The sequence below is a fragment of the Octopus bimaculoides genome, chromosome 4, assembly GCF_046866305.1.
Source record: "Octopus bimaculoides isolate indiv1 chromosome 4, ASM4686630v1, whole genome shotgun sequence".
NCBI classification, from domain to species: domain Eukaryota; kingdom Metazoa; phylum Mollusca; class Cephalopoda; order Octopoda; family Octopodidae; genus Octopus; species Octopus bimaculoides.
Window position 1 is genome coordinate 20,396,093 of NC_142931.1, and position 16,481 is coordinate 20,412,573.

The 16,481-nt window shown below is 37.1% G+C and overlaps 1 protein-coding gene across 1 annotated transcript; it reads right to left on the reverse strand.

Annotated features, from left to right (window-relative positions):
* Positions 1-15,267: 15,267 nt before the first annotated feature.
* Positions 15,268-15,627, reverse strand: LOC149135976 (general transcription factor II-I repeat domain-containing protein 2-like). Its single transcript, XM_089350034.1, has one exon. The coding sequence runs from the start codon at positions 15,625-15,627 to the stop codon at positions 15,268-15,270; it is 360 nt and encodes a 119-aa protein (XP_089206160.1).
* Positions 15,628-16,481: the final 854 nt, after the last annotated feature.

The following is a 16,481-nucleotide window of genomic DNA, read 5'->3' on the forward strand; positions in this document are numbered from 1 at the left end:
TTTGGATTTTGTCCCTAATAATATTATTATATATATATATATAAATATATATATGCGACAGGCTTCTTTCAGTTTCCATCTACCAAATCCACTCACAAGGCTTTGCTCGGCCCGAAGCTATAGTAGACGACACTTGCCTAAGGTGCTACGCAGTGGAACAGAACCCGGACCCATGTGGTTGGGAATATAAATCTGAACGCAACTTAAACTTTTACTCTAAAACCTAATAAACCTAATATTTCGTCGAAAAAGGCCCTAGTCATAGAATGCGAAGACACAAAGAGATTCGTCTTAGTATGTCAGCAATTCGTAATCGTATGACAGAATAATGCCGTGTGTGAATGAAGTGTGGAGATAGTAAAGTTGGTATCTTTTTTAAAACGGGGGCCACATTTTTCATTAACGAAACACTTTGAAACTTGGAACACTGGTAGAATGTGTCATATAAAACATCTTTTTCTCTTAGTCTTCTTAAAAAAATCCATAAGTTATTCCATGTTAAAGTTGTCGTATTTCTGTAATTTCAACCATCACTGACGTCCATTCAGCCGATATACATTAAGTGCCGACTACATAAACAAACGATTCTGAAACAATTCTATCGGTGTTAGGGTTAGGGTAAAACAGCAAATTTAAAAAGAAAAAAGAAAATAAAACGAAGAAGAAAAAAAGAAAATGAAAAAAGCAAATTTAAAATGAAAAAAGCAAATAAAACGAAGCTATGGCTTAATCAGCCAAAGGAGTAAATGTAAACAACTGAATACTTGTCAGTGATTGGTTGAAATTATCGAAATAAGACAATTTTTTACATGAAATAAATTCGAATACAAAAATATTTTTCTGTTCTATAACACAAAATAGATAAGTATACGAAGTTTGAAAGTCTTTCCGTACCAAAAACACTACGTAAAACATTAATGAAAAATGTGGCCCCCGTTTTAAAATAGATCTTAAAGTCGTATTTGGAAGAGATCTTTGTATGTTCAGATAGTAATCAACCGTGTTTGTGAAGCGCAGATAAAATGGTTGCTGATGACGAGTTTGGATTGCTTGATGAGGATTACCTCTTTTCTTCATAAAGTCCTCAAGTGGCCATAGATGAGGATAGGCACGAAAACCGAATTGAAAATAGCCAAGTTTGGGGAATTTTTTACCAACCTATTTTCTTCTGAAGGTCCAGTGCTGGAGCTGGTGCATTACTGTGCCAGCAACTGTCATTCTAACATCCAGTTCAACACCCTGCCTTTCATCACTCGTCTATACTGTCCCGAAATACTTAAACTTCACTTATCTCAAGTATGTTTCACTAACACGCAGAGATCTGAGATTAAACAACGATATTTGTGTTCTTGTTTCAACTCCCTGATTTAAAGTATCTTGTCGAAGTCATATCCGCTTGAGTCACAGGACTCCACCAAACTCTCTCATGGAAATGAAATTCTGTAAACAGCAAAGCATTGCAGTATGGTTAAGATGTTTGCTTTGCAACTCCTTGGCTTCGGGTTCAGTCCCACTGCGCAGCATTTTGGGTAAGTGTCCTCTATGCTGGCTTCGGGCCGACCAATGTCTGAAAGTGAATTCTGGTGGACGGAAACGGAGTGGAAGTCCATCGAATATGTTGTGTATGTGCGTGCGTACCTATGTTTTGTGCGTGTGTCCACCACCACCACCACTGCTTGAAAACCGGTGTTGGTCTGTTAACGTCTCCGTAACTTAGCAGTTCGATAAAAAGTTACGATAGAATAAGTACCAGACTTTAAAAAATAACAATAATAAGGGAGCGATTTATTCGACTAGCCCCTAATAACGGAAGCAAGTAAAAAGCAAAATAATTTAATTTTGTGTGTGTGTTTGTGCGCGTGTAGGTGTGCGTGAGTGGGTGGGTGCATGTCTGTTTGCGCGAAAATGTGTGTCAGTTAATAATGGTATGAATGTGTATTTGAGTACCATTGTAGGACTGAAGGAGTAATTAGTCCATCTAGAGCAGATGTGTGTGAAAATGCATATCTATGAGTAAGTGTGTATGTGTGTGTTGAGTAATTTATAAATATATTTATTTCTACACGTAGTCATGAATTAAACACGCAAACACGCACACCCACACAGTCTCACACACACGCACACACACATTCGATAATTAAACTTTTATATGTACAGATGCGCCTGTGTGTTTCTGTGTGTGGGTGAGTGGGTGGATGTGTTTCGTGTAGTAATTAGTCGAAATGGGACAGATGTTTCTTTTTCTGTTTCTTTTTCGTTTTCGTCTTCCTCCTCATCAACCACTTGACCGAATATTGAATTATATATGTCTATGCGTGTGTGTATACAGACGCGCACGCATGCGCGCACGCGCACTGGCACACATACAAACACCTACACACATGCATGCATATATATATATATATATATAAAATCCTTTGTGTGTATGTGTGTGTGCGTGCGTGCGTGCGTGCGTGCGTGCGTGCGTGCGTGTGTGTGTGAGTGTGTGTATGTGTGTGTGTGTGTGTGCGTGCGTGCGTGTGTTTCCTCTATGCACGGCAAAACCGCTGGATCAATCTGTACCAAATTTTGCATGATGGTTTTTCATTACTCGGGGAAGGTTGTAGGTGGGGTCAAATTTTGGCCCTTGCCCATATTGGGGGCCGTAGTCCCCACCCCCTATACGACCAGTCGGATTTTTCTTTTTTTTTTTTTGCAGCGGTATAATAGTTTCACTGGCCTCCCTTATGAATTTAAACAGCTCCAGTTCCCAGTGAAACTAAGTTTTGCTATGTGTGTGTGTGTGTGTGTGTGTGTGTGTGTGTGTGTGTGTGTGTGTGTGTGTGTGTGTGTATGTGTGTGTATAAATGTAAGCTCCAGGGATTGAAGTGTAGGAAGAAAGTTAGCTTCGAGTAATCCGTAATGAATATAAAGACAACTTTCAGGAACAATAGTGGTTTATAGAGACGGAAAGTTGCGGATTTTTTTCTTTTTTCTTTTTTATCGAAGAACGATAAGCTGAAAAAGGTTCTTATTATATTCCTCTGTAAGCAAACAGGGTTGCCGTGTATGCAAAGAAGAATACAAGAGTTATGTAATGGAGTATAGGAAATCCGGGTTACATATGTTTCATAGCGAGTGGAACCTCAGTAGTGGTAGAATCTAAGTGTGGTGCATATCGTCGGCTACTCTTCAGGATATCCTTGGCCTAAAGAGTAGCCTGCGGTATACACCTCACTTGGATTTTACCATTTCTGAGGCTCCACTCGCTATGAAACATATGCAGCCCGGATTTCCCATATTCCATTACATAACTCTTGTACATATATATATATATATATATATATATATATATATATATATATATATATATATATATATATATATATATATATATATATATATACTTTTTTTTTTAATATTCGGCAATTGTCAAGCGGTTTGAGGATGGGATAAACACAGACATATATACATATGTATATATATAAATACATATATTGTTGTATTTCGGGACGGTCATTTTTTTTTTCACAAATAAACACACACACTATATATTTGTTCTTCACTCGTTTATTAGTTCTTATTTTATTATTTCAACTCATGTCCATTGTTCGGAAATCTTTCGTCACACATCTGTGACCCCTTCAGCGACGCTTTTCATTTTCGTGTGTGCTCTTGCTCCACTTACTCCATTCTGTTCTTCTAAGATGTGTATCCTTACAACGGGCTTCTTGCAATTTCCGTCTACCAAATCCATTCACAAGGTTTTGGTTGACCCGGGGCTACAGAAGACACTTGCTCAATGTTTCACGTACGATTTTCTTTGAGTATAATTTGAGAGAGTTCAAGCTGGTCGCTAAGAAAGCGACAAGAGTTTTTTTTTAATTAAGAGAGTTCCTGGTGTTTGTAAGTATGTGTTTGAGTTGGTGTGCTGTTTGAGCTGTCTATGTATGTATTTATGTATGTATACATGCATGCATGCATGTATGTATGTATGTATGTAAGTATGTATGTATGTATGTCATTATTCAGTTTTATTTCAAGATTTCTTGCCAATAGAATAAGAGCCGGTGGATCTATTTTAAAACGGGGGCCACATTTTTCATTAATGTTTTACGTAGTGTTTTTGGTACCGAAAGACTTTCAAACTTCATATACTTATCTATTTTGTGTTATAGAACAGAAAAATATTTTTGTATTCGAATTTATTTCATGTAAAAAATTGTCTTATTTCGATAATTTCAACCAATCACTGACAAGTATTCAGTTGTTTATATTTACTCCTTTGGCTGACTAAGCGATGTAAAGCGTATTTAATCTCCATACCTTCGTTTTATTTGCTTTTTTCATTTTAAATTTGCTTTAACCCTAACCCTAACCCTAGGATTAGGGTTAGGGTTAGGGTTAATTGTTTCAGAATCGTTTGTTTATGTAGTCGGCACTTAATGTATATCGGCTGAATGGACGTCAGTGATTGGTTGAAATTACAGAAATACGACAACTTTAACAGGGAATAACTTATGGATTTCTTTTTTTTTTTAAGAAGACTAAGAGAAAAAGATGTTTTATATGACACATTCTACCAGTGTTCCAAGTTTCAAAGTGTTTCGTTAATGAAAAATGTGGCCCCCGTTTTAAAAAAGATCCGAGCCGGTTTCTAACCTAGATCCATGGCTCCTTCAGTGGAATATCAACATCAACAACAGGGTATGTATGTACGTATGTACGTATGTACGTATGTACGTATGTACGTATGTATGTATGTATGTATGTATGTATGTATGTATGTATGTAAAATTATGTTGCCTTAAAAACCTCACGTTGCACAAAACTCGATAGCGAAAGAGTGGATCACCAGTTTCGACCTGATAATATATCCAACCATCTATCCTCCCCCTATCTTTCCATTCAATCAACAACTCTCTCCATACACACAAATATGCATATTAATATATTCGTACAACACAATTTAAACTTTCAACTGTTTGACAATAACCAGTATTAAAACCTCCATGTGTATATCCGTTCGTGCATTGTAATTGTATCCTCCGTTTTTAAATCCGGGTTCCAGTGTTATACAGAGTATATTTAGAAAAGAAAATGAGACACGAGAGATTGTTTATAAGATATTTAATTACATCATATCAAGTACGTTTCGTTAAGTTAAGGTGATTATTGGTAACATAATGCATATTACGTAATCAACATTTACTACCAAAAACGGTCAGAGACGCGTAATTATTTAATGCGATACTGTTGAGGTGAAAAAGCGACTGTAGAGATGGTGTAATTGAATGTTATAAATTATTTCTCTTGTTACATACAGACAGACAGACAGACAGACATATAGACAGACAGATAGACAGACATGTATGTATATATATATATATATATATATACTTACTTAGGAAAGGATGCGTGGCGTTCGATCATATAATAATATAAATAACATATAAACATATGCATATATCCATACAGATATGTACATACCTACATCTATATGTATACATACATGTATATATAGGTACAGGACACATTGACCCCAGTACTTGGTTGTGTTGTTGTTTTTTAGCGTGGTACTTATTCTGTTGGCCCTTTTTGCCGATCCGCTAAGTTACAGGGATGTAAACAAACCAACACCAGTTTCCAGGTCGTGAAAGTGGGTCAACACAAACACACACACACATACACACACATACGAGGGGTTGCTGAAAAGTTCCCGACTTTGAACAAAAGAAAATAGAGGAGGATCAGTTAATTATGATTTTATTCTCAGATTCACACACTTATTGCAGCGGTCCTTCAGTTTTTCTAAGCCCTATAAAAGAACTCGGAAGGCTGGGCCTACAACCAGGCCTTTCGCGACACCCTTAAGCGAGGAACTTTTCAGTACCTACTCATGTATGTGTGTATATGTATATATATATATATAATACAAAATGGGACAAGAACGCAAAACATCCAGACAGTTAGGTGAGATAAAAAGGGGACAAAACATCCAAACAAACGATACAAAGAAAACAAGGACGGGTCATTCAGAGTTTTCTTTCCTCAGTCGCGTTCCAAATTATCTTTGCAATTTCGGTTGGTTATACTCGAGATTGTTCCAATCTGGCAAGCCCCAAGGAAAAACTAAGCTAAGAGCATTAGATTCCTTGAAAGAAAGCAGCGAATGTATACGAAAACAAGCTGGCGTGTGCGGAAATAAAGCCTTACGGCAGGGATACAAGATTTCACAGGCACAGATGTTGCACGGACGACAGCCGCCACTCTTCGTTCTTTCGTTCCCCCTCTCTCACATTTCCCTACCTTCTCTTCTTGCTCACTTTCCTCTTTTCACTTCACTGTGTCCCTGCCATTCTTTCTCGCACCTCCTTAATTCTTCTGTCCCTCTGCCTCTATCTCTCTCTCTCTCTCTCTTCTCTCCCCACGTGACCGGTGTTCGGCTAAGCCTGATCTTTCCTTCTTGGTTCGGCCATCGTCCGTGCAACATCTATGTTCCTCCCTGTGCCTGTGAAATCTTGTATCCCTGCCGTAAGGCTTTATTTCCACACACGCCAGCTTAATTTAATTCGTCCTTAGTCGAAAGACACCTGTTGTTATGTCCTGTTCTTTGTATTTGTGTAACATTCTCTGTTTTTTTCCGACCTTGTTTTCGTATACATTCGCTGCTTTCTTTCAAGGAATCTAATGCTCTTAGCTTAGTTTTTCCTTGGGACTGGCCAGATTGGAGCAATCTCGAGTATAACCAGCCGAAATTGCAAAGATAATCTGGAACTCGACTGAGGAAAGAAAATTCCGGATGACCCGTCCTTGTTTTCTTTGTATCGTCTATCTGGATGTTTTGTTGTCCCCCTTTTTATATCACCTAACTGTCTGGATGTTTTGCGTTCTTATCCCATTATATATATATATATATATATATATATATATATATATATATATATATATATATATATATATATATATATATATAGATATAGATATATATATATATATATATCAGTTCCATTCACAAGACTTTGGTCAGCCCGGAGCTACTGCAGAAGGCACTTGCCCAAAGTGTCACACAGTGGAACTGAACCCGGAACCATGTGGTTGGTAAGTAAACTTCTTACTATAATGCTACTTCATTTGTATTACGTACCGTAACGGTAGACAAGAAAGGCAATTCCCGCTCAGAATAAAACTATAAATATTAATATTAAATATAAAACAGTAAATTGCCTTCAAATCATTATAAACAATAATTTTCTATAACAAATCATGTGTTTGTGTCTAAGTATGTAAATTTTAAACAAGTGTGTGTGTATGTGTGTGTGTGTGTGTGTGTATTGTTTCATAGTGATAAGAAATTTTGTTACTAATTAATTTTATTGATGCCTAATGGTGATAAAACGGTGATTACGGAGAGTGTGCGCCTAAACGCAATCGTGTAACAAATGAGATGACGCATTTAGTTGCACGCTCTTCTGTCCATATATATACACACAAACAAACACAGGCACGCACATACACACACATATATATATATATATATACATACGCACACATACATGCATGCACACATACATATATACATATCCTGCTATTCTATCTTTATATTCACACACACTCGCGCACACCCACACCCACACACACAAGCACATACCTACACACAAAGAAACGTATGTACTGTGATTACATACACAGAGTAGCCAAAATTATCAACAAAATTTACATTGGGAGTTCAAGTCTCTCCTACTCCAGTATTGCCTCTCATTCTTGTGGATCTAATAAAGTTCCAGCGAAATATTCTTTTCTACTCTGGGCACAAGGCCCGAAATTTTGGGAGAGGGGAGGCCAGTCGATTAGATCGACTCCAGTACGTAACTGGTACTTAATTTATCGAACCCCGAAAGGATGAAAGGCAAAGTTGACCACGGCGGAATTTGAACTCAGAACGTAAAGATAGACGAAACACTGCTAAGCATTTCGTCCGGCGTGCTAACGTTTCCCCCAGTTCGCCACCTTAGTTCCAGCGAAATATTGAAATAGATTGCATTCGTTACCTTCTAATCGAGCAGAATAATATAACCTTATTGTACAATTGGTAAGAAATAAGAGATTCGGTGTTGAATTACGTTCAACATTTGGGAACCAAAGTATCGCTTTACCTACTCGGTGATCAAGGGTTCGAATCCCATGATAACCTTTTGTTATATTTCTGGATAGAACATTTCATTTCACATCGTTCTGTGTTACGTAAGGCTGAGAGAGTCGTCGAGTCAAGGTATAGCTTTACCTACTCAGTGATCGAGGGTTCAATTCCCATAATAACCATTTATTGAAATTCTGGATAAAATATCTTTTTATCTCTATTGTTTTATCTACTCAGGGATCAAGAGTGGAAATGCCCCTGGATTATATTTCTACACAAAACATTATTTGGCATCGCCACACTTTCAGAAAAACGCAATTACGTATCAAAATTGGAAGGACAGCGGAAAATACGGTGCAGTGTTTGGTCATATCTTGTCACGTTCTCAGTTCAAATCTCGGCCTGTTGGGTTCCACTTTGCCCGTTGTTATTCTGAGGATCAATGAATTAAGTGCAATCAAGGATGAGGCGTCTATTGATCCAACGTTATCCTACTCCCGAAATATCAAACCACGTATCAAAACTAGAAATGAATATATTTTGATGGGTAGGAATGGTTCTAATTCTATTTTATCATCTTTTTATCTCCGCTATTCACACTTAGGTAAAAACAATATTTCAAAAGATTTGAATGATTAATCACATTTCAATTGTGTGTGTGTGTGTGTGTGTGTGTGTGTGTGTGTGTGTGTGTGTGTGTGTGTGTGTGTGTGTGTGTGTGTGTGTGTGTGTGTGTGTGTGTGTGCGTGCTCTGGGGTTAAGAAGCTTGTTTCCCAACCATGTGCTCTCGGGTTCAATCCCGGTGTGTGGCACCTTGCGCAAGAGTCTTCCATTATAGTTCCAGGGTTTTGGGAGTGGATCTGATAGTCCGTCGGGTGTGTGCATGTGTTTGATATCATGGTAGTAAACGAGCATCGCTGTCATACAAGCGATGTCTGGGCATGGGAAAATATTACGTTGCTTGCAAAAAGGTGAGGGTTAGCGTCAGGAAGAATATCCGGCCGTAGAAAAACCGTCTCTACAAATTCCGCCTGACCCATGCAAGCATGGAAAAAAGTGGACGTTAAAACAATGCTGGTGATATGTTGTTGGTTTTTATGTAGTGTCCATACTGCGAATCCTCATCGTTTGTACTCTCCCTGTCTTTTTTTCTACTGATGGCTTGAAACCTGACCTTAGCAATTTCCCGAACAATATTTTTTGTTTTGTTTTAATCCGATTGAGTGGAATAAATTTTAGATTTGCTGGCAATAACAACCAGCAACAAACAATTGATGTTAATAACCGACACAGCAAGCATCATTCATTACGCCTGGTTTCAATGACATCACGCGCGCGCACACATACACACACACACATAATACATCTAACCGATATTGAATTGGGGGGAAAACGGGAGGTGAATGTTCGGAGTAGAATCAATGGCAGTATTTGCAATGCAGTCAATCGATCGATTGGGTAAATATCATGATTCGCCAGAGAATTTTTTTCCATTTTCTATTGTCTTTGTTTTGTTTTGTTTTTTAGGGAGAGAGAGGGGGTAGAGAAACGGGAGGGGAGAGAGAGAGAAATAGGGAGAGAGAAACGGAAGGGGAGAGAGAGAGAGAGAGAGAGAGAGAGAGAGAGAGAGAGAGAGAGAGAGAGAGAGAGAGAGAGACTTTTTCTGCGTTGAATTTTATTTCAATATTATTAATTTGTTTTTGATTTTTTTTCCGCAGAAATATCTCTCTTCAAACAAACACACACATATAGACAGGCATACACTCACATATATGCCACACATATATACACCTACACACACACACACACATACACAAACACACACACATACAAACAAACATACATACATACATACATACATACATACAGACAGACAGACAGACAGACAGACAGACAGACAGACAGACAGACAGACAGACATAGATACATACATACATACATAATCCGTTGGTTGAAATGTTATAACATATTGAACATGCTGTGTAATAGTATTTATTATACAGAAATATGGCATATTTTCAAACTGTCTAAACACACTTATCTTCATCATTCGATCTACACAGGTTAAATATATTGTTTTGAATCACGAAACGTTTATTCTTCAGACCAGTTAAATATGGGGGCGATTGAAACCACGAGAAATTCTAGAATTCCCATTAATATCAACAATGGCTGTAGAGTGAGTGAGGTCTGTGTGACATAGCTTTCTCTATCGGGAAGACAGAATGATCTGAAAGTGTTCTTTTGGTTGCTAGATAACATAATGAACTGACTCTCCCTTATAACAGATATAATAATCAATATCGTAGCAAGTCGTCAAACAGATGCTTCCATCAAAAAGCAGTTTTCAGTTTAATTGTAATGTTGTTGTCTTGGGAGTTTTATTGGTTGTTTCTCTTTGGTTATTTTTTTTCCAAACATGCTTTATGAATGCAGTTGAACGCAGGTTTGCAAACATTGTTGGACAAGACGTGTGCTTTCGGCAAGACAAACTCATGGTCAGTTTTCGATACCTGATTTGAGTTCATAGTTTTAATTATGTCACTATCATCGGAAACACTTTTTTCATCTTTCTCTAGAATTGTCAAGTGATTAGATTCAAAAACAGTCTTATCTCGTTGCTGGCGCTGAAAATTAAGAATAAGTTTTTAGCGAATCAAGTCTTTAATGCAGTCTTATTTTTATTGTTTGAGATCAATTCATGTTATGCTACTATCGTTCATGAGCATGGCGTGAACACCTAGAAACTTTTATTTCCCCTCCTTTATCAATACGCATCGCTGTGTCTATGTCATATCTCACTGTCATGAGTAACTGAGGTATCAGTCTTACTTGGAGGCCCGTGGCTTGGTGGTTAGAGTATTCGGCTCACGATCTTACGATCGTGAGTTCGATTCCTGGCGACGCGTTGTGTCTTTGAGCAAGATACTTTATTTCTTGTTGCTCCAATCCACTCAGCCGACAAAAACGAGTAGTACCTGCATTTCAAAGGGCCGGCGTTGTCACATTCTGTGTCACGCTGAATTTCCTTGATAACTACGTTAAAGGTACGCGTGTCTGTGGAGTGCTCAGCCACTTGAACGTTAACTTCACGAGCAGGTTGGTCGGATCATCTAGAACATTTGTCATCGCAACCGACGGAGTATCGATATTAGTCTTATTTGAAAACAGTGGTATCAATTAATTAATAGTCGAGTATGTTCATTTGGGACCAACATCGTTTTTACCGTTTTCAGTGGTGTTGGAGCCTAAAAGAAAAGGAAGTGAAGTCATGAGAAAAGGAAGTGAAGTCATGAGAAAAGGAAGTGAAGTCATGAGATCGAAGCTTAAACCCCAGTTTCCATGGCGTATAAGTGACCGAGGTTCACAACGCTCTCCACTGAACGGGATGCTGGTCTGTTACAGGTTTAATTTCCCTACCATTGCTGGAACTCGTTTCTGATGAGTAGACTGGTGCAATGTGAAAAGAAGTGTTTTGCTCAAGAACAAACACACTGCTTGGTCCAGGAATCGAAATCGCGATCTTACGATCGTGAGTGTAACACCCTAACCATTATACCACGCACCTTGACAATGATGTGGTTAAGTATGATGAAAGGGAATCAAGATCGAGTCACAAAGTCGGCTCACTTAAAGCATTTTAGCACAAGGAGATGAATACTATACTAAGGGGTATTCCGGGTTTCTAAAAAAGAAGGAACCTTCATCATCATATATAGAGATGTGGACAATACCATGCTACACGTTGACATATAAATACACCCATTGGAACACAACGCCGCTACGAGCCATAGTCACTGGCAGCCCCAGAAACGAACGAAACACGCGTCAATTTTTCGGTGTCGCTGCTGCTTTCTGTAGTTAAGTACGCTAAGCATTTGTCGCTTATTTACGGTTCGGTAAATCAAGACCTTGAGGCAAACTATCTTGGCTATGGACACGACACACAATACTGTTGTCAGAATACGAAACGGTGATTCTTCTGTTAATCGACCATTATTTCTACCACCTCAGCAATCTACAACTTTCACTTCGCAATTACCCTGCGTGGAATTTTGGGCAAGTGTCATTTTCTATAGCCCTGAGTCAACCCAAATCTTGTGACGTCGGGAGTATCTCCGGCCTTCGTTACTGGTTTCGCAATTTGCAGTTCATTGATTTAGTTACAAGCGCGAATCAAGCCAAACTGAGTCTCAGTTCGATAAGTGTCTTCGTTTTCGTCTGTTCCACTGTGCTCATCTGTTATTTGAATAAGAATTAATTCATTGTGAAAGATAAATAAATATTGATTCTTTGTGACTATACACGAAATTTGTTAGAAGGAATTAAATTATGTAGCGTACCCTTAATTTCATTGACAGTTCATTTAACTGGCTTGCGACTCTCTTCACTGAAGCGAGTCACCTCGTCAATGGCTTCAGAGCAACATTTATCTATTCAGTCGTTCATTCGGGACTTTACGAGAGGAGAAGCCAAGATTTTACAGCAGATGATCACACACACACACACACACAGTAACTAGACGCACATAAACCAAACAACACACTACGTCTTCATTAATTTAAATGAGGCATTTATTTATTCAGAGTGGTCTACGACTCATTAAATGTGCGTGTGTCGGCGTGTCACTGTGTGTGTGTGTAAGCGTGTGTATATATTTGTGTATGAGTCTATATGCGTGCGTACATGTTTTTAGGGATGTATATGTGTGTTTGTGTTCAGGTGACGCTGTTTGCTCTTACTTATCTGGCAACTAGAAACAGTTGTTTTCAAGCAGTTTGGCTTCATTCATTACGACTAAACCTATAATTGTGCTTATTGTTTTTATCGGTGCAAAGTATAAAGAGAATTCAAAACTACAGCATGCTAGATGTAAAGGAAATGAGGTTTTAATAGACTGGTTTTATAATTGGTAAAGCTCTTCGGTGCTTTCAGAAACATCGATTCTCTAAATGCTACTGCGCTGCTATTTATTGAACTGGAAATACTGTTTACTAAATGTAATAACGCAAGAGAATTGTTAGATGAACCTGCAAGAAAACATTTGCATAATAGAAGTGTTTGAGTGTTTGCACTTCTTTTGTCAACAAAGAATATCCAAATAAAGAACTGATGAAGAATCACGTAGAATGATTGAGAGGGAAAGATGATTCTGTTCTTCTGGGGTGATTCAACAAAGCTGAACCGCGATGTATAAAATGAGTTCTGTTCTGTAATGGCTGAATTTATTATGGGAGATGTACGCGGAGAATTAAGCAATTTTCCCCCACTTATTAAACAAATATGCTAATGCATCCAAAAACAGAAAACATTTTACTTTTGTGTGTTCTTTGGATCAACAAACGCTTTGTGGCCAAAGAAGAATTTCAAAGTTTTTATTGCTTACCAGATTTTAAATCTTCAGCAATATTTTCAGTTATCATATATGCATTCAGAAATTTGTAACAACATTTGTGCATGTAAAAGGTTTGCTTTGAAGCAGCGAGCAACATGCTTAACAAATGCGGATTGGCCAAGAGTTTGGGAAAACTTCAACCGAAATCTTTAGCAACACATTGTCAAGCAGATTCTTCAAGTCTAGTTGTGAAGGAATCTACAATACAATGTAAGGTACTACCTGAAAGAAAGAAAGAAAGAAAGAAAGAGAGAAGGGGTAGGATCTGAAAACCGCTACTTGCTTTCCATGAAATTTTGATAATTATTCAGTCTTGTTCAAAAGTACTGTTATAATTGGATGATGATGTTCGCAATCTTGTTATCGAATGCAGAGCTCAAAACGTTTAATTTCTTCTTTGGGTTAAATCTAAGCTAGGACTTGAACACGCGTACAGACAGTTTATCAAAACCACTGCAAGTATCTAAAATGTTGTCAGCAGATGGACATAAAATGGCTGAAATTATTAAACTAGTTTTTAAAGACCTGAGGAAAAGAGATTCATTTGTATGTAAGGTAGAGACACACCATATCGCCACCGAACTTGTAGTACTATGGAAGTGAAATAATCAAAGCTACCCTAGTGATAATTTTATCAAAGCTAATTAACCTTAACTTTAAAATTTGGTTTTGTTTAATGAGAAGGATGGAAACTGTTATTTTATTTTCTTCTCCTTTTGAAAGTTTAGTAACTTCACGCCTTTGAAGAAACAACTATTCTTAGTTCATTACTCAGGTTTTCGTTTGTAAGTCTGGTACGAAGACAATGTTTTGCATAATTCAATTTGGCAAAAAACTGCCCACAGTGATAAATTGTCGAAAATTGAGATATGAATTTCAAGGCGTTTGATGTAAAGCAGGAAATTTCTCAGGATTGGTGGGTCTGTAGAAGTCAAATAAAGACAGATTATTACATTTCGATTTTAATAAGTTATCCGACTGCAAATCAATTAATTCTAATTGCAAGGAATCCGGAGCATCCTCAGGACACATATCAAAAGGTGTTTCAAAAACACGTAATTTGATTTTATCTTGTATTTTTTCAAATTTACTTTCAAATTTCTTTAAAATACTTTCACACCCGTCAAAATATTCCTTTGTTGATTCAGGATTTCGGAAAATGTGTGAAGCACTTTCTTTTCAATTGTGTGTGAAATAAATGAAGCATCGATTCAAAGCTTTTGATATGAGAAAGCAAACTGGTTATTAGCTGACTGGAGCCTTGTAGTTTCAAGTGCAAATTATTTAAATGACGAGTTATATCTAATAAAAATGCTAAATCCCTTTGAAACTTATCTTCCAGTTCTATAATAGGAACACCTTTAATATCCATAAAAATTTTCCACTTATTCCTTCAATTCATAAAATCGCTTAAGCATTTGGGCCTTACTTAACCACTTAACTTCACACTGGTACAATAAATCCCCATATTCGGTTTCAAGATCTTTCAAAAATTCTTTAAATTTCCCATTATTCAACCCTTTGCTTTTTATCAAATTAACGGCCTTAGTTAAAATTATCATTACATTGCCCATCTTGAGAGATTTTGCACATAAACTTTCCATACGAATAAAGCAGTGACACACAATTAAAGTTTCTGGATCCAAAACACGCTTCTTAAATTCATTCTTAATCAGAGCTACGAACCCTTTTTCACGACCTACCATAGTTGGAGTAAGACCACTCATTTTTTCATATGGTAAATCAAAATCTTTCAAGGCTCAGTTGACCATTTGAAATAAATCTCTAGCAAGAAATTTTCCCGAATGTTGAATTTTGCAGTTATTCCACGTATAAATATTGCCATCTGAGCAGTATTAGACAGGTCAGTTGTCTCATCTATAGCTAATGAATATAATACGAATTCTGGTGAATCAGATTTTTGAGAATTTTGAATGTCATCAACAATATCTTTAATACGATCAGAAACAGTTCTTCTTGATAAGCTAATATTTCCCAACAAATCAAGTTTTTCTGAGCATATATTCTCAACAGCAGTAAGGATACATTCTTTCACGAATTCATTATCGCTACGCGGCTTGAGATTTTTTAGCAATATTTTCGCATACCGCATAACCAGCTCGAGTAACTGATCCACTTTCAAGAATCAGCCTTTCAAAAAAAGTTTGCCTTTTGATCAAATTTTCTTTCATGGAAGCTAGCTTGTCTAAACGTTCAGATTCTTTCAAATTTTCATAGGTCTTATACTTCCTCACAAAATGCCTCTCTATATTATATTTTCTATGAACGGCTACTTGTTCGTTGCAGATAAGACAAATGCACTTGTTACCTATTTCAATTAAAAAATAAAGCTCAGTCCATTTTCATCGAACAAAGCATGTTCACCAGCACTTCTTTTCATAGGGTTTTTATAACCGCTTGCCATATTGATAAGTGTATTGAAAAAATGATTTAACAACGTTAACAAAGTTATAACCGGTTAAATTTATATCACTTTCGGAATTTTTGTTATTACCGCTGCCTAGGAAAAACAAAAGCCAACTGGCTCGTAATCGTAATGCATTCAATTAGTGTTTTAAAAATAGTAAAAAATAAAAAATCTGCAAAAAAATTAAGATATTGTTTGGTTCTGTAAGGTTTAACTTGGTTTTTCTCATTCCCTTCTCCACACTGGTGTTGACAAGCAAGAGGATAAGGAAGGGCGATAACTGATAAGCCGATGGCAGATGAAAGTAACTCCTGTTGACCTTCTTGACACCGACTGACAGCAAAAATGTGACACCCCTTTCGAAAAACGTTATTTTTTACTGCTTTTTTAGAAGAGCACCAAATTAGTATTTTCTGTTTCGATGAAGCTTTACCAATTTGTTTTTGATCTTTAATAGATTTAAATTTTTTTTTTTTTTTGCTTATCGATTGACAGAAAGAGGATGAATGTCGATTTCGGAGATTAATTTTTTTTCGTAA

Excerpts from the sequence above, each read along its gene's own strand:
- LOC149135976 (XM_089350034.1), bottom strand. The coding sequence starts at position 15,627 with ATGCGGTATGCGAAAATATTGCTAAAAAATCTCAAGCCGCGTAGCGAT.